This window comes from Erpetoichthys calabaricus, chromosome 1 (assembly GCF_900747795.2).
Source record: "Erpetoichthys calabaricus chromosome 1, fErpCal1.3, whole genome shotgun sequence".
Classification (NCBI taxonomy): Eukaryota; Metazoa; Chordata; class Cladistia; order Polypteriformes; family Polypteridae; genus Erpetoichthys; species Erpetoichthys calabaricus.
In genome coordinates this window covers 258,636,510-258,655,810 of record NC_041394.2, presented here as the reverse complement: position 1 = coordinate 258,655,810, position 19,301 = coordinate 258,636,510, and the positions used below count along the sequence as shown (strand labels likewise).

At 37.9% G+C, this 19,301-nt stretch overlaps 1 protein-coding gene across 1 annotated transcript in view; it reads right to left on the bottom strand.

The window, feature by feature from the left end:
- Nucleotides 1-19,301, bottom strand: part of lrguk (leucine-rich repeats and guanylate kinase domain containing) — a 118,995-nt gene that overhangs the window by 86,539 nt on the left and 13,155 nt on the right. The window contains 4 exon segments of the mRNA XM_028814408.2: nucleotides 1,551-1,694; nucleotides 6,325-6,449; nucleotides 9,324-9,405; nucleotides 10,286-10,386. Coding sequence (XP_028670241.2) covers nucleotides 1,551-1,694; nucleotides 6,325-6,449; nucleotides 9,324-9,405; nucleotides 10,286-10,386 — 452 coding nt within the window.

The following is a 19,301-nucleotide window of genomic DNA, read 5'->3' as shown; positions in this document are numbered from 1 at the left end:
AGAGAGGTGAAGACTTTTGGTTCTACAAGGAACTATGGTGTGATCATACAGTTGATTACTCATGTATGTAGCAAATATGTCAGACGTCCCTTGTGTTATGTGACAATGACTCAGTTTACTGGTTTAAAAAGTTTTTGCACAGCTCCTTAGTTGATGCCTTAAAAATTCTGGTAAATAAGTAGACATTTCTCCCAAAAACTATATTGTATTTAACACAGAATTTGCTAAACATGGTATTCTTAAAAATCTTTATTCCTGGCTACAATAGATAAAAGTAGAGGAACAATATTCAAAATGAAAGGTGAATAATCTATGTTAAATTTATATATTAAAAACAAATGAAAGTTTCATTTACATTTACATGTATTTGCTTGGCAGACTCTTTTATCCAAAGTGACTTACAACAGAGGTAAACATATTTGAGTAACATTAGGCTAGGGCCTGTTTGTTCTGTAAGTGTAATAGCGCAGGTAACAAAAGTTTCTTTGCAGGTTTCTAGCGGACTTCTACTATTTGATGTATGGCCCTCATCGGCTTCTTCATATTAAAAAGTTGTGAGTAGGAAGATGGCATCATCAAGTGTGATCCCAGCTTTGTCTTGTGGAATATGCAATCTCCTTTGTGCTAGATTTTGAGATTTACAGGCCTTTAGGCTACAAATTTTGATGCCGATTTCCAAGTAGCCTTTAAAATCACAGAGTTACAACAAAGGAGATCAAATCCTACCTGACAATAAACCTAATTTCAACCACATATTTATTACTGATGCAAGAGGAGAGTAATCCTGCACCCCAAAAACATAAAAGTAATGGGGTAATTCTTAACTCTGAGCTGATAGTGAAGAATCCATGTCTAGTTAGGATGAAAAGACTTCCTGTAATATAGCAGCATTACATAGAGGGTGCACCACGATTACAATTAACCTGACCATATTGTATTTCAACCCATTCATGAATATGGATATTGCCTATATAATGCATTACAATCCAATTATAGCATCCTAATGTGTTCAGTTCTCAATCTCCCATTGTTACTTACTCAGATTCTACACTCAAATTTGCAACGTGCTAATCTAAAGTTGCTCACTTATTCAGAATGTCAGTCAAACTATTCCGGAAAGACCACAGCTCATCTTTATGCCCTTTATCAATGCCCTTCTTTATGAGTTTCTTATCAGCACTGTCCCTCATGAAATACTAACAAGTTGAGATATCTATATCACTTTATTTCATGACAAATATACTCTAAAAGGGAACCTTCTTTCAAAATTGCTGAAATGTTATTCTCTAGCAATTCATTCAATAGTATTTTGAGATGTACCATGTAGATGTTATTGTTCTTTACTAACTAAAGGAACATAGCTGTGTGAAAGCACTTGCCTCCAAGATACCTTGCTTCATTAGTTTTCAATTTTTGTCTACCATCTTGACATATATTAATTATTAACTTTCACTTTCGTAGTCTAGTAAAAACGGATATCTAAGAAGAATAATACAGGATACATCTTAATAAAAGATAAACAAACTAGCAGAAAGGTAAACTGGACATACCTGATTGCTTTCAAGATTGATACACTCAAGAAGATCATGGTTTTCCAAACCACTCATACTCTGGATATTATTAAAAGACAGATCCACGTTCTGCAGAATTGGAACTTTTTCCAAGTTTGATATTTTTGTAATCAGGTTCGCCCGCTACAATTTCAAAACAGACAGTTCAAAAAACAGAAAGACAGCTCACAGAAGGTTATTAAACTCTTAGTGACTTTTTAACCTGAAATCAAACAGCCTAAGACAGATGAAGGTTGACTACTGCAGCTATAAAGTCATGGATGTTCAACACAATGTTTTATTTGTATTTTTGACCCTTCTGTCTTTATTTTCTAGGCAGGCTGTCATTAAATAAAAGGCTTCAGACTGAGCACAGCTATGTTTCCTGACTATGTACAGCAGGGGGCTTATGACCAGTCAACACTCAAACCTCCTGTGCTGGTTGCTCAGTGACAGTCCTCAAATGGGCATTGACAGGAGCTGGCTGTGAGAAGGCCTGGAGTTACACTAGGTTCATCCTTTCTCAGCAGCGGTCACTGAATGTGTGATGCCTGATGATGTTAATTTAACAGCTAATATATATATAATTTTAAGTACCTTGGGTAAAGAACAATAAACATGTAATTAAAGATGTGAGATGTCAGGCACATGCTGTGGTTCCATATGTTTGTATTTAAGTTGTTTGAAATATAAATAATCAGGCACAAGTATAATTAATGATCTTTTGTTCTCTTTTAAACATAATGGATAAATAAAAGAAAACTAAATACATTTTCTATAAACAATATTCTAATACAGTAAAATGCATTTTTCATACACTGTTTATCCATTAAAATAAAATGTAAATATTAAAAAAATAGAAACAAAGCTAGTTGCCTTGAAAATTTAATATATACTATAAATATAATATACACTGGCTACTACACCTTATCAATAAAATGAGAGAGATGGGTCAGTATGCTATTTTACATTTATTAGGAATTACAAAATATAATAGAAATGGAAGGGGTGAAAAAAAATGCTTCTAAAATAAAAAAAATATATTTTTACAATATATAAGTAATTATTGGTGTAATAAATGGATTAATCCATAAAAAACTTAAGAGTATATTAAAGAATTAAAAAAAAAACTACTCAGTTTTGAATGGCTAAACTTATGATAGGTCAGAGGAATGGCATAGCATTTTCATTTGTAAGCACATATTACTTGCTCTGTGAATGGAGTCTGTTGTTTGTCTTTACTGTGTGTGCAAGGGTTTCCTCTGGGGACATCACTATCCTCTGATGATTCAGAAGACATTGATGTAAGGATGACTGATAATAACTGGCCTCATCTGCAAGGAACATATGCATGGCTGCTGTTTTGTGGATTACAGTTCTGCTTTTAATACCATTATACCCAGCTGACTGTTTTCCAAGATGTCCGACCTAGGCCTCAACCCTAATATTTTCCTATTGAAAAAGGACTTTTAAGAAAACAGCCACAATTAGTCAGGATGGGCACTCACTGCTCCCCACCTCTATCACTCAGCACAGGAGCACTACAAGGCTGTGTATTAAGCTCATTCCTTTACTCTCTGTATACATATGACTGCATACCAGCCCACAACACAAATGCCATTATTAAATTTGCAGATGATACAATAATAATGGGGCTGAACACTGATGGAGACGAGTCTGCCTACAGGGAGGAGGTATGTAGACTGACAGACTGACAGACCTGTGCATAGAGAAAAACTTGATAGTTAACTCCAAAAAACTAAAGGACTGCTCACTGCCTTCAGAAAGAAGCACAATGACCAGCAGCCACCATATATAAACAGTGACAAAGTCTCTAGTTTTAGGTTCTTGGGTACCTACATCTCAGAAGATCTCACATGGTCAGTAAACATAAAGTCACTGATTAACACTGGAATTCCTAAAGTTGTTAATACAACTCTAGATCTCACACACAGATAAGGAGCCTTGGCTTGAGCTGGGAGAACGTTTTGCCCATCAAGGCAGGGGATGGGACAGCAGGCTGCTTGTGCTGATCGATACATTTACAAAACAAAAGACGCTGATGGAGGGGTGCAAAGGGATTTAAGATGGGCTGAGATTACAAGTTTTTTTGTAGGCTTCAGAAATTCTAGTGTTAAAAAAGCGCAACAAAGACTTTACTTCCAGAGAAATCTCAGGAAGGTTGATCTATCATAAAATCTTCGGGTGTCTTTCTATCTTTGTTCCATTTAGAGTGTCTTGACTCATGGGATACTCGTGTGGTAGAGCAACAGATCAGCAGCTGACAAAGAGGTTCTATAGAAAATCACAAAAGTGGCAGAGAAAATTACTAGCACATCCTTGCCTAGCTTGGAAGATATCTGCACCTCTCGATGTGTGCAGAAGATATCCAGCATCATAAAGGACTTGTATCACCCAGCATACAAACTGTTTGACCTTCTCCCCTCAGGGAAGACATATAGGCCTATTAGAGCACGGACCACAAGACTGATGAACAGTTTCTACCCCAAAACGATTACTACACTAAATTCTGTAATGAAATCTCACACCTCAGAGGAAAAAATTGTGAAAATGTCATATCATTATTACTAATTATATATTTCTTAATTATTTTTTAACTTGTGTAATATTTTTAGAAAAACTTTTATTTTTTGCATAGTCTGACAATTGTGTAACGTGTGACCCATCTGCCGTATTTACGCGTGTAACACGCGCACATATTTTCCCAAAAATTAGCATTAGAAAATCAGGTGCGCATCATACATGAGGAAATTTTTTTCTGTAATGTTTACTTCTTCTGCTTGGGCTAACTCACGTGCGCTCTCTCTCTCTCTCTTTCGTCATGCAACAAAAACAGAAGTGCATTTCGCGGAAAACGTGCCCTAAACGCTTCCTATACAATCACAACGCGTGTCACGGGGCAAATTTTTTTCGCGATTTTCTTTGTAAAAATTAGGGTGCACGTCTTACACGAGGGTGCGTGGTACATTAGTAAATACGGTATGTGAGAATATTAGATGTGTGGTTTTTAAAACTATTGTTTTGAGCATTGTTTCAGGTAGTGTACTGGAATCTCATTGTGTTTGTTATGCAATGACATAAAAGAATCTTATCTTATCTTGAAAGTTTGCATGAGTATTCCTTAAAATGAAGTGGAATTACATCTAGGGTTGCTTTCCTTTCTTGGGCACATTAATGTCAGTATAGGCTTTGTAGGAGGAAGGGGCAGAACTTTTTCTGAAGTGACTTAATCAAGCTTAAATCACAGGATAAACAGTTATCATTGTGTCAATCATTAGTCAAGTTTTAATGTTGGTTTAATTTTTATGTGTAATGCGCAAAATATCATGTTATACTGTAAGTGTTATGTTTACTATTATATTTTATTTAAATTGTATGAAGTTTATGTTTGATGGATGTATCCTTGGTGATGCATTTTAATGTTACATCATGGTCTCTGTAAAACCTGCCAAAAACCAAACTTCTCTCGAGTCAATAAAATTTAATTGATTTGAATTAAACTGTAACTTAAGTACTTTTACAAAATTACTTTTTCTTTTCTATGCTAAAACAGCTTGCCATGTTATAAGCAAAATTTACCTTGTTTTTATCTGCTTTTGTATTCATATAAGAATTGTCTGAACATTCTGAAAATTATTTAAAGTGATAGTGTCAAAGCATCAGCAGCATTGTAAGTCAACTGTTTTAGGAATACTGCTATGTGGAATGTTGCTTGGCTTTGTGCCAAGAAGAGCTAAGAACCAGTACATGGCTTTACAAGTGCATTGTCTCAGAAGACAGGATGTCCACAACACACTTAAATAAGCTTTATAGGGTCAGTCGATGAAATGATTCAGAATCCTTCACCTTTAGTAATACTGAGGTACATGTAACATGTACAAGAGCCTAAGATGCTGACCAGCATTACAGGAACAAGCTGTCTGAGAGACTGAACATCTGGCACTATAAGGTTGTACTATATGGAATACCACATCTTGATTTGCTTTGTGCTGGTATATAATGGATGATTGTTTAACATCAGTATTTTGAACATTATAATATTAAATTGAACTAACTGCCTGCTCATCTGGTTTGCATCTTTCTATAGTATACACTACAACCAGTGACAAACTGTATTAGGTTGGCTAGCAGGTGAGGAGCAGGATGCTTTAATAGATTTGATATAATAGCACAATATAGAATAAAGTGTGGGCTATCTATCTTACTGCTGTTAAAGGTCAGAGAAAAAGAGAATTAGACATTACACTTGTGGGTCCATATTCAATAGAATCTGCACAAGTCAAAGAATGCATATACGTTGAAATAATAAATATTTTTAAAAGAAGATAAAACCGATGACAATGACTAATAGAAAGCTGTGTATTCATTGTACTTATGTATATGTATGTGGCTAGTGATGTTGTCTCACAGCTCCATATACCTGAGCTGGTGTTTTGGCTTGATATGTGTTCTTTTCACACAATCTCCTTATTTCTGAGTTTGCAGGTTTTTTTTTAATCCTTGCTTTCCTCAAAGACGTGCTTGTTAGATTAATAAGTAACTCTACATTGACCCAATTTGAGTGAACCTGGAATTGTGCTTGAGTGTTCCCTGCAATGGAATGGTGCCTTGTTCAGAATGATTCTGTTATCTAGAGACAGACCTTAGGCTTATTGACACTGGAATGTATTCAATTGGTCCAATAATGAATGGATGGAAGACTATTCTGAAACTTGCACAAGACATACAGCCTAAATGCCATTGCTGGACTTACCAAACACAGTGTTTTAATGGGCAGATGATCCAGTCCGCTAATTTCTGTAATTTTATTATTTGCCAAACTGAAGTGGTTTAAGCTGCTGCAGTTTTCCAAACCTCTAATTTCAGTGATTTCATTGTCTGACAATGGAAAAGTTAAAGAAACCAAGTAATCTGAAGTTTATGGAACCTGAGACATTTTACCCTGTCAATTCTCAACTACATTATTCATGTTTGTTTAATATTTTTTCAACCTAAACTGGTTTAAGACTTTCACGTGTAAATGATAATAAATGTTAAAATTGTAAAAGTAAAAATACATAGAAAAGCAAACATGCAAAATAATATGAATAAAGTAGTTAGGAGAGCATTTTTAAGGTAAGAGATACATAAAATCATTATTTAAGTAAATACATTTCTTCAGATTAGATTACAAATATTACACTCTTTTGGATAAGGGGAGACATAACAGAAAAAGTGAAACAATACTGTATGACCAGATTTTCATCCCAACATAAAACTAATGTTTATGCTCTCAGTCCTATGTGTTTTAAGGTAGATTTTTATTTTGAATGCAGAATAAGGAAATGTTAAAAAAAAGATATCACCAAATTATTTTAATTAATAATGCACATAGTAGTGCTGAAATTCAGAAAATGCCAGTACTGTAGTCTGCACCAACTTAATAAATGGAATTATGGCCATGCACGCATATGAATAAAACTTTTGCCAGAGCAGTACCACAGTCTACAGACTTACAGGGTATACTGTATAAGAGTTCATTAACATTTTACACACTCAGCAAGCTATTATAAGTCCAATTTCAGGTATACACAATGCTCATAAGCTTCCTCTAACAGATTTAAAAAATAACAAATTCACACAAGCTTCTAATGCGACTCTCCTGATGATGGTCATTTTAACAGCAGGATGAGAAGGAATGACCGGAATGCCCTGTCTCTTCAGCCGATTCCTTTCAATCTTGAGGAAACAGTGGATCCACTCTGACATCTTTCTGGGTTGCTGAAGTTGACATCCTGCCATGGAGAGTGAGCACAGCTGGCATCTCATTTCAATCAACTGTACCTGCACATTAATGAATTCAATTGCTACTCAAAGCTCTTGATGCCCAGTCTATATGGTGATGTAGTAATGCAGCCTGAGTGGTAAAGTAAAATATTTTTTCTGAGGATTTATCTTTCACTATATCAGTCCTCTCTATTACAGTGCATTTAGTTAATAAACTGATGCTCCAATCAGTCAATCAGCCACATGATCACCTCTACTCTTACTTGTATAAAAGATCTTAAGTGACTTTAATTCATTCACTATAGCTAACTGCTGTCCTTTCACATACAGAAATCAAAGAACTCATTTCCAGAAGATGACAATGACCTCAGATGTGGAAGGGTTTATTCTGATCCACACTGTTTCAGACTTGTTTGGACATCATCATACTGAAATGACAGAAAAGCAAACTCCACAAAGAAAATACTCTCCAAAACACATTGTCACCTTGTTATCCTGTTCAAAAAACCAGATACAGGGAAAGAAACAGGAATCACTTTTTAAGGTGTCCTAGGCCCCCTTACACTGATCAGCCAGAACATTAAAACCATCAACCTAGTATTGAGAATTGAATATCTCTCTCATGTCGCCAAAACAGCTCTGACCCATCGAGGCATGGACTCCACAAGACCTATGAAGGTGTTCAGTGTACCTGGCACCAAGATGTTAGCAGCAGATTCCTTAAATCCTGCAAGTTGTGAGGTGGGGCCTCAATGGATCAGACTTGTTTTTCCAGTACATCACACAGATACTCATTTGGATTTGGATTTGGGCGGAGTGGTGGCTCTGAGGCTAAGGATCTGCGCTGGTATCCTGAAGGTTGCCGGTTCGAATCTCCGTCACTGCCAAAAGAGATCCTACTCTGCTGGGCCCTTGAGCAAGACCCTTAACCTGTAATTGCTCCAGGGGCGCTGTACAATGGCTGACCCTGCGCTCTAACCCCAAGGGGTATGCAAAAACTAAACAAATTTCTAAGACAAGAAATCGTATAAGACGAAATAAAGAACAAAAAAAAAAATATGGGGTATCTGAAGGCCAAGTCAACACCTTGAATTCTTTGTCATGTACCTCAAACCATTCCTGAACATTTTTTGCAGCGTGACAGGGTACATTATTCTGCTGAAAGAGGCTACTACCATCATGGAATATCATTGCCATGAAATGGTGTAGGTCATCTCAACAATATTTAGGTAGGTGGTATGTGTCAAAGTAACATCCACATGAATGACAGGACCCAAAGTTTCCAAGCACAACTTTGTCCAGAATATCACACTGCCTCCACAGGCTTGACTTCCTACCATACTGCATCCTACTGTCGTCTCTTTCTCAGGGAAATGATGCACATGGATATCCACATATCCTAAAATAAAGAGATTAATCAGAGCAGGCCACCTTCTTCAGTTGCTCAGTGGTCTAGGTCTGGCACTCATGTGTCCATTGTAAATGGTTTTGGTGGAGGACAGGGGTCAGCATGGGGCACTCTAATTGTTCTGCGGTAATGCAGCCTCATACACAGCAAGCTATGATGCACTCTGTGCTCTGACACCTCTCTCTCATGGCCAGTATTAACTTTTTCAACAATTTGCGCTACAGTAGCTCTTATGTGGGATTAGGATCATACAGGCTAGCCCTCTCTGTGCATACACATCAATGAGCCTTGGGTGCCCATGACCCTTTTGCTGGTTTCACTGATTGTCCTTCCATGGACCACTTTTAGGAGGTACTAACCACTGTATACCGGGAACACTCCAGAAGACCTGCTGCTTTGGAGATGTTCTGATCTAGTAATCTAGCCATTATAATTGGGCCCTTTCCAAAGGCGTTCAGATCCTTATGCTTGCCCATTTTTCCTGCATCCAACACAACACCTTCAAGAACTGCATATGGATTAATTTACATATTAAAATGAAAATACTCTTTATAGTTATTTGAACATTAAAAGGATACAGTCTAAAATCAGTACTTTTAGGTGTTCATAAGATGATAGGTCTTGCATTTCTGAAATTTGATTGTATGAGTAATTAGCAACCTGTAAAATAGTAAAAACAGGCAATGCATTTCAAAAACTGTTACAAAAGCTAAAATTTTAATTACAATTTCTAGAAATTAGGTTATTTTAAGATTGTCATAAAGTTGCTAACATCAAATCATCAAAGAGAGACAATTTTGAATGTAATCCTGCAATTTTTCTTTGTCCGCGACAATGTGATCATCTTAATCATTTTACACTGTGTATCTGATAGATAGATAGATAGATAGATAGATAGATAGATAGATAGATAGATAGATAGATAGATAGATAGATAGATAGATAGATAGATAGATAGATAGATAGATAGATAGATAGATAAACAGTGCCAACAATTCAAAATGTTGCATTTAGATAAAGATATGCAACTTTTCTCAAAAATTTTCCTGGAGCCCATTTTGTGTTACTTCTTTTCCTCCAACAGTGCCACAGAAACTCCCATTTGCTATCATTTTAATGCACTCATCAACAATTTTTACATTATTAACAGGAGGTTTAGATAACTGTTCTCTAAAATTACTTATAGAAAGAAACAATAAAATTTAACATGTCTAAGATGAGAAAAAATACAAATCCACTGTAACTATTTTTTGTAAGCAAGGAAATGTAAGTTAGTATATATTTAAACTTTATTCTGTAAAGACAAATGATAGAAATAATATATTACATTTTTAAGTTGCCCTTTTACTTTCAATTTTAAAAAGTAATTCATTCGTATACACTTAATCAGATAGTATGGAATATTTAAACAATATTCAATATATCTGCAAAAAGTTTTTAGAGCAACTCTACAAAGCAGAATATTTCGATGGTACACCATTATCATAGTACAAAGTAAAACAATACACATGTGTCACATTTAGTCACATTTAAACAGTACCTTAAGATTTTTGGGGGGTGTAAATCCAAAAACCTCAGTAATTTCATTGTGAGATGCATCAAGCTCAATGAGATAAGGCATGGAGCTTACACAGGATAAATCTGAGAGAGGAAGAATATGTTAGTTATTCCACAAGTAATTTCCATAAAACTATATCATCATACCGAAAAATATACAACTATTGAAATGGAAAGTGTGAGAGTGACACCACCTCAATAAGGCAATATTGGCATCATGTAGATGCAAAACCAGTTTTCTTAACATGATTGCACTAGGCAGTTTTTAAACACTGACTTTTTTCAAATGCTTTTGTTTTATGGAATATTCACATTTTATTAAAAAAATGATATAATAAGTATGTGATCAGGGATGAAGTATAAACACTTTTACTGACGGCATTTAAAGTGAATTGGAAACTTTGACTTTTTTGATATCAAAAAATATCAAATAGTGATATAGAAAAAAGTCAAAATGTATCACTACATTAATTTTCACAAGATCACAAAATTTTAAACCAGAATATTATTCAAAAACAGTGTTTTACTGCTGAGATGTTTTATTTTTCAACAAATTTTGTACACTACATTAAACAAGAAGCCATCTTATACTGTATGGCTGTCACGATGTCACAGGTCAAGTGTCACATGTATCAGGTGCCCAGAAACCATGTGCATCATATCCACAAGATACACAAAATGGTGGCACACTAAATAAATAAATACACCTAAAAGCAGCACCCAATAAAACATAATCTTTCAAAATGGTGCTGGCAATGACATTGTTGTCTGTGACGAACTGCTGTGTATGTTCCGGGGGAGCAGCCATGGACAGCTCAATACCTCCCCCGGGGCGCTTGGTGGCAGCCTCCCTGGCCGACGCTGATTCCCCAACCTCCCGCAGGGCTCCATGGGAGATGGAGTCCTCCACAGCTTGGTTGGGGCCCGGGGTGGCTGCTAGGGGGGGCTGTCTGCTTCCAACAGCCCGGCTGGAGGAATCTGCAGCCCTACCCGGAAGTGCAATTAGGACCAGGTGGTCAAGCACCTGGAACGCTTCCGGGTGGGTTATAAAAAGGGCCAGCCACCACCACTCGAGAGCCAGAGTCGGGAGGAGGAGGACTAAGCTAGAGGAGGAGTGGTGGTCAAGGAGAAGAGTGTTTTGGTGTGTTAAGTGCTTTGTGGGACTGTGTTGGGCCTGTGGGACATGGGGAAGGCGTGCCCCACGGCTGAAGAGAAAATAAAAGTCTGTTTGTTTAAGTACGTGCCTCTGCGTCAGTCTGTGCCGGGTCAGGCACTATATAGTGCCTTTCACATGTCATAATAGTAAAATTATAAATAGAAAAGAAACAAAAATGTTTAAAATTTACATATTCCTGACATTAATGGCTGCTGTTTCAATCTCACCACATCTATGACTTTTATCATTTAAATAAAAAAATGAAGCTAAAGTAAATTTCTACAATCTTCAAACCTAGTTCAGGGCTATTCAATTACAAATTCAGTTGGGCCAGAATTTTAAACCAAGAAATTTAGCTGGGCCAGAAACTTTCAATGGCCGATAAGCAGCACGTAATGAAAAATTTGAAACAAACACAAATGAATGTATTGAAAAATAAGTAATTTTTTATTCAATGGTTCCCTTTTAAATTTGACCACATCTGACACAGACACATCAAAAAAAAAAAAAACAATAAAAATGCAATAACTGAACAGAATCTGAGGTAGTAGCAATACTATTTTTCCACTTTTGAAATAAAAATATAAACATTTTGGTCATATCTGACAAAGGCTCATCTTAACAGAATAACAAAGATCTATCAGTACTATCAAAGCTATCAGTGCACAAGCCCATAATAAGTGATAACAATAACTAACACACATGAATACATTGTCTGCGGCACACTGAGGGAAAATAGGTTTGTTTTAAATCACCACATGTGATTAGGTATGGCTTTTTTTACATATCCCACATTATAGGCGGAGTGGTGGCTCTGAGGCTAGGGATCTGCACTGGCAATCAGAAGGTTGCCGGTACGAATCCCGTAAATGCCAATAGGGACTCTGCTCTGTCGGGCACTTGAGCAAGGCCCTTAACCTGCAATTGCTGAGCGCTTTGAGTAGTGAGAAAAGCACTATACAAATGCAAAGAATTATTAAAAGAATTATTATGTTGATATTGTGATGTCTCTCACTGCTGCATGGGCTGTGGTGGGGGAACTGCACCTTGTGAGGGCCTCCTAGAAAGAGCTGAGTGACAGGATTAGTATAAGAGGGGGAATGAATGGCAAAAAGAGCAGGAAGAGGCAGAAAAGCAGAAGGCTACCTTTTTTTTTTGGAGGTGTCCCCGTGACCCAGAAAAGGAGCGGTAATAATAATAATTCTTTACATTTATACAGCAGTTTTCTTAATACTCAAAGTGCTTTGCAAATTCCGCGTAGGGAGGACACGGGACACAAACCCATAATCTCCTTACTGTGAGGCAGGAGTGCTACACAACAAATAGAAATTTAAAGATACCCCTGGAGAAGCGGCTCCTGTGTGTTTTATTTAGCAGCTTGTCACAGTATCATAGACTACTACTACCATTTCTAGACACACAATAACACGCTGCATGCATTGTGGGTTGAACGTTGCTAGACTATGTGGAATTTTGCATTCATGTTCTGTACTCCTGTAGGAATTTCTGAAGGCTTGTGAGATGTGTTTTTCTCACTTTTTCTTTGTGTTTCTGATGGGACAACAGGCTGAGCCACTCAGAGGTTTCTTCTGGGGTGCATGTGGCCCGTAGGCCCCCATTTGAATATGCTGGCCCTAGTGTATCATCCAGGTTAAGAAAAGCAGCTGAATATAACTCAGACCAAAGAGTTTTTTTACTTATATCCTTGTTGCCATGTACAAATACATTGTACTAAAAAGATTTAGTGATGGCAGGAAATGGATTCTAATTAACAAATATCTACTTATCCCAAACATGTTTTCTGTTGGTACTGTCTCAACAGCCCATAAGATAATAAAAGGTGCAAAACAAAAAAATAATCCTTCCATCAATATAAATAACAATTCTTGAAAATGTTACAGTTAAAAAAAAGAAAAGCCCAACAAAGCTTGTCAAAGTTTCAAAGCAAAAATAAAAAGTGTTTTAAAAAAAATGGTTAAGGAGTTTACAAAGTGCTACATCCAAGACATAACAGGAAAGTAAAAAAAATCCACAGCCTAAAGATAGAAATTGAGAACCTCAAGAAAATGGAGAGTGAAAATAAAAATAAACGAGACAAGCAGGAGGAAATGTCTCATCACAGACTTGAAGCATCTCTTTAAACAGGCCACCTGGCCACAACTGCAGCATCGGGGGTCCTAACCTTATGGCTCAATATAAAAAGACCAAGGAAGACCACTAACAGAATTAAAATACATTTAAATAACATCATAATTTGAAAAACAAAACACTTTAATATAAAAAATAGAAAACAACCTAACTTAATAAAAAATTATCATAAAAACTTAACCAAAAAAATCAATAAAAAATAAAATAACCTTGACAAACAAAAACAGAGCCCTGAGGCAGAGTCCTCATTGAGCCATCAAAAAATACCAATGTGCTGCGCCTGACAACATTCTAATGTTTCACCTACAGTTCTCCTTTTGAAAAATTATTATCTAATAACTATTATAAAAAAAAATCTTGGGAGAGAGACGAGGGAGAGGAGACGTAATTTTCTCGGAAGACACTTTAATGTCCAGTGAGACAAGGCAAGCTTTTAAATGATCGACGTGCAACGCGACAAGCAGAACATGCAGCTCGGCAGCAGCAGCACAAAGCAAGCAGCTGATCCATCCACATCTCCTTAGTGTGCGTTCAGCCCCTACGTTCACAATGCGAGTGGGAGGGATGTGAAGTGGCAGGAGCGTAGCATGCCTCCGGGGGTTGAGCGAAGCGATCAAGACGTGATCATCTCGGAGAGACACTTTGATGACACGCGAGACTAGACATTACATCCTTAGGAAGGAAAATGTGAGACAATGACTTTTGCACGTCACGCCCTACTTACAAACAATTTAAAACAAGTTCACAGACCTCTAACCTAGCAGTTGTTGGAATGCGTTTGGCAGACACACTTCATGTGCTCTCAGCTCTTAAAACAATGACAAGCGATAAGCAAAAGACGCAGCTCGCCAGCAGCAGCTGCAGCAAGCCAGCAGATGATCCGACCACATCTCCTTAGCGTATGTTCAGCCCCCCCCTCCCCACCCCCTCTTCACAAAGTGAGCAGCAGAGACGTGAAGTGGCAAAAGGACAGCTGCTATACAGGCTTTTAAATGATCAACGCGCAGTGCGACAAGCAAAACACGCAGCTCACCAGCAGCAGCAGAAAGACAGCAGGTGATCCGACGGCATCTCCTTAGCGTGCGTTCACAACGTTATACGTTTCGCAAGAAAGAGATTTAACCACGCCCGGGGCCGGAAATAAAGGACAAATATTGTTTTTACAAAAGTTTTCAAGTAAAAGTGAAAATAATGGATATGTAATAATCCATCCATCCATCCATCCATTTTCCAACCCGCTGAATCCGAACACAGGGTCACGGGGGTCTGCTGGAGCCAATCCCAGCCAACACAGGGCACAAGGCAGGAAACAATCCTGGGCAGGGTGCCAACCCACCGCAGGACACACACAAACACACCCACACACCAAGCACACACTAGGGCCAATTTAGAATCGCCAATCCACTTAAACTGCATGTCTTTGGACTGTGGGAGGAAACCGGAGCGCCCGGAGGAAACCCACGCAGACACGGGGAGAACATGCAAACTCCACGCAGGGAGGACCCGGGAATCGAACCCAGGTCCCCAGATCACCCAACTGCGAGGCAGCAGCGCTACCCACTGCGCCACCGTGCCGCCGATATGTAATAATTCCCATGAAAATGACAATCTCTTTAAATTGTATATCCAGTTAGCCAAACCCGGGGGTGGTCGATCGAAGCGAAATTGTAAAATTGTAAATTGTAAAATTTAGGTTTAACCAATGTGCTCCCAGCTATGCTCTATGTTCTTCTTGAAGACCTGATTTACAATAGCAGCTAGCCTAAGCATTATTTACCACCTTCATAATTTTAAACATTCTGTTATATCATCATTTGCCTAAGATGAAAAGAATGAACTGTTTTAGTATTTTTACAGAATCCATTTTCTTTTTGCCTAGAAAAGGAATAGTAGTTGTTCTGTCTAGCAGAATAATAGAGTTCTGTCTGGAACAATTATGTCCTTCTGGTAGAATAATCCTGAAAAATGCACATAGTAATATACACAGTAGATGTGGCCTGCAGTGAATTGTGTCAGTGCAAGCATAATCTCTTTTGACTCGTACTCCATACAGTCATTTATAAAACTTAACAATCAATTACCTTATTTACTTACTTCTATGTATCACATCATTGCTCACAGAGTTTATTCTTTCTGGCCTTTATTTTTCTTAAGATATGTCTTTAAAATATGGTTATATTGTAAATAGTGTCATTTTTTTGTACCTTATGCACTTTATTTACTGTAAAGGAAGGTACGTTTTTGCAGTGGCATTATGCGACAATGAAAAATAAATGAGGGACTAAGAACCTATAACAAAGAGGCAGGGAGTTCCTGAAATTTGAACAGGAACTCCTTTTACTGCATTTGGTTGGCCAGAAGCTAACATCTTCCACAAATTAAGAAAGCCATGTTTTGAAGGTCATTAAATTCACCTACATAATTAATTGGAGTAGATTTCTGTGACTTTTATCTTATTAGTTTCGGTTATAAATGCATTTTTGCCTGACCTCCATCACTGTCACCGAGAATATGTTTCACTCTTTAGTTTAGATAATTCAGATGGATCAACTGCCTTTCAGAATTTTGTTCCCATGTAGCTTTCCCTTTCCTTTGCCTGTCAGATTTCCTTTATTCAAGGAGTACATTTTGTTGTTGTTATGATTCTTCTGCTACTTTTTATAATATGGTGAATGGTATTGCACACAACATTCTAAATTTGATCTCATAAAACAAAGCCTAAAATTACTGAATATGTATTCAACAACTTCTACTTAATAATCTATACTGCTACCTAACAAATTATTGTAGTCTCATAGAATTCTAAATAATTTTCAGAGTAGATTACTCATGTGGAGGAACACTGAATTGTCCATATCAAACAGTTTATAATACAGTAGTTTATACCTGGTTTCCAAGATTGTCAAAGTCTTCCTGAGTTGCATTTATTTATTCACTCTCCATTTGCAGTATTTCTCTTAAACTTTTGCATGATGTTTTTGATCACTACCTCCTGAATGCCATTTATTAGATCAATTTTAATTTGCTGTATTTTATAAACATATTATAAAAATCTTTTTTTATAATATGTTTACGCAGTCAGCACTATGCATAGACACTGGTCATACAGGCGCCATGACCTAGGGAATGGAGATGGAGTTTGGTGTGTAGAATACCTCAATTTCCAAAGGAGACTCATATCCCCTGGCTCTTCCACTTCCATCGCGGCTGCAAGTGTGTATTGTTCTTTAAGGGGTAAATTCTTCAACCTCACTTGCAAATCAGAGGATCTTTCACCCACCACTGCCTAGGGGTGCCATCTACTATTGAGCTGACCCTGTATGTTCATTCATTTAAATCAGTTTCTTTTGTGCTTCCATTTTTTTCAGGATATACAGTATTTGTTTTGAGGATGAATCATCATTTCTCTAAAATGGAATTATTATTTTTAATTTGAATGTTTGTGTTTTCTCATTCAGAAAACTATGTGACCTTCTACATTTTTCATTTCTTTAGTCTACTTATCAAAAATAATTTTTTTTTGGAACATGTTTGTGTATTTCCAAATACAGTGGAACCTCGGGTCACGACCATAATTCGTTCCAAAACTCTGGTCACAACCCAATTTGGTCGTGACCCGAAGTAATTTCCCCCATAGGATTGTATGTAAATACAATTAATCCGTTCCGGATCGTACGAGCTGTATGTAAATATATTTTTTAAAGATTTTTAAGCACAAAAATAGTTAATTATACCATAGAATGCACAGTGTAATAGTAAACTAAATGTAAAAACATTGAATAACACTGAGAACAAAGAAAACTAACATTGCAAGAGTTCACGCTACAGCCTTATGAACCGCTCACTGTAAACACTTTTTTTTAAATGAGATTTAAGCACAAGGAAAAAAAATGAACATTTGAAAAATCCTTAATTTATACAAAAACTAACCATAAACCAAGAAAACTAACCTTGCATGAGCCGAGTTCTGGCATGAAGGAAGTGAGGAGGAACTGGGTGGAGAGGAGATTACAGTTTTAAGGTAAAGTCTGTGACGATGCGGGTTCGCTGCATGCTCCCATCTTGCTTCCGGGAGCCCATAAACCCGTCACCGTCGGTAATGTTACCAATGAGCATGACAGTGAGTCACTACAATGGAGCAAGGGGATGGTGCAAAAAGTGCCAAGTGCTTTTATGAAAATCAACAAAACAACAATCAAAAACAAAGTCCAAATTAAATAAAGTGCAGTGCAGAATCTTTCAATAAATAATCCCATAAAAACAGAAGTGAAGTGGAGGTTAAAATCCAATAGAAAAAAGTCTTCATTAAATACAACGAGGTTAAAACAATGCTGGAAGCAGTGTCTTTAAAAACAAGCCTGGTGCATTCTTTAACTGGTGTCCCCCCTGCTTCTCCCTATCCAGGCTTGCAACAGGGGAGCCAATTTACCTGCAGCTGTCCTTCCTTCTTCCTTCTGGTCTGGAGGCCTCCCGATCCCAGGCTTTGGTCGCACACTCTCCAGACCGAGACTTGGCTTCCCTGGCGACCAGGACGTCCACGTAAGGGAATTCACCACCCAAGCCTCACGACTCCCGTTGCCTTCTCGGCCTTACGCGGCCAGTCGTCCTACTTCTGGTCACTCCAGCTCCTTGATCACTCAGCGACCGCTTCCTTCTGCCCCACCGAGTGTCGGCCAAACACCTCTGCTTGGACTCACTGTCCAGCTGCCTGCCTGCAAGCATGCGTTCGCTCGCTCACACCGGTTCTTTCCAAACTGCTTCCTGCTTACTTTCTCACTCCGCAACCTCTGTCTTTCTTTTCTTTTTCCTCCTTTTAGCCGCCTCGCGCTTCTATTTATGAAGAGGACGTGGCATTTCTCACTTAGGTGAGACATGCCTACACCACGAATTCCCCTGGAACTGCTTCAGCCACTCATCCACCACGCCCCCTCACTAAGCTGCAAGCGTGGCAATTATTTATTTAAAACTGGCCTCTCGACATGAGCTGTGGACCCGCTATACCACATAGTCCCCCTGCGCGATGCACGTCTGACCGAGAATAATGTACTGTACAGGGAGAGACTGAACACGTGTGAAAATCACCGGCGCATACGAACCGGAAGGGAAACGAAATAGAGCATAAAGAGTTCACATTGAATGCACAGGGAGAGACTGAACATGTGCCGAAATCATCGGTGCGTATGAACCGGAAGGGAAACTGGCTTGTTCGTCACCCGAGTGTGTGGTCGTGAACAGATGCAAAAGTTTGGTGAACTTTTTGGTCGTAACCCGATTTGTACGTGGTCCGAGAAGTTCGTGACCGAGGTTCCACTGTACTGCTTAAAACTTTATCACGCAGTGATCAATTTGTAGATTAATCTCTTCACTTGCTCTTTCTCTGTCTTTGTTGTCTGATCAGATGCATATTAACCTAAATCTGAATTCTGTTATGGCCATCTAATCCTGACAATTTTGTGATATGGGTGCACTATGGCTTAGTGGATGGTTTTGCTGTACTGAGTTTAACTTTTGGCCTGGCTACCATCTGACTACAGTAAGCAAGCTGTCCCTTAGTCCATAGAGTTTTTCACCAAGTTCTCCATTTTCCAACAATATCCCAACAAGTGGAGTCTCTGCTTTAAGGGTGGAGGGGCTCTGCCCCTATCTCAAAACAGATGGAGCATAGTAAACTCACCTCAATAATTAAAACAAAATT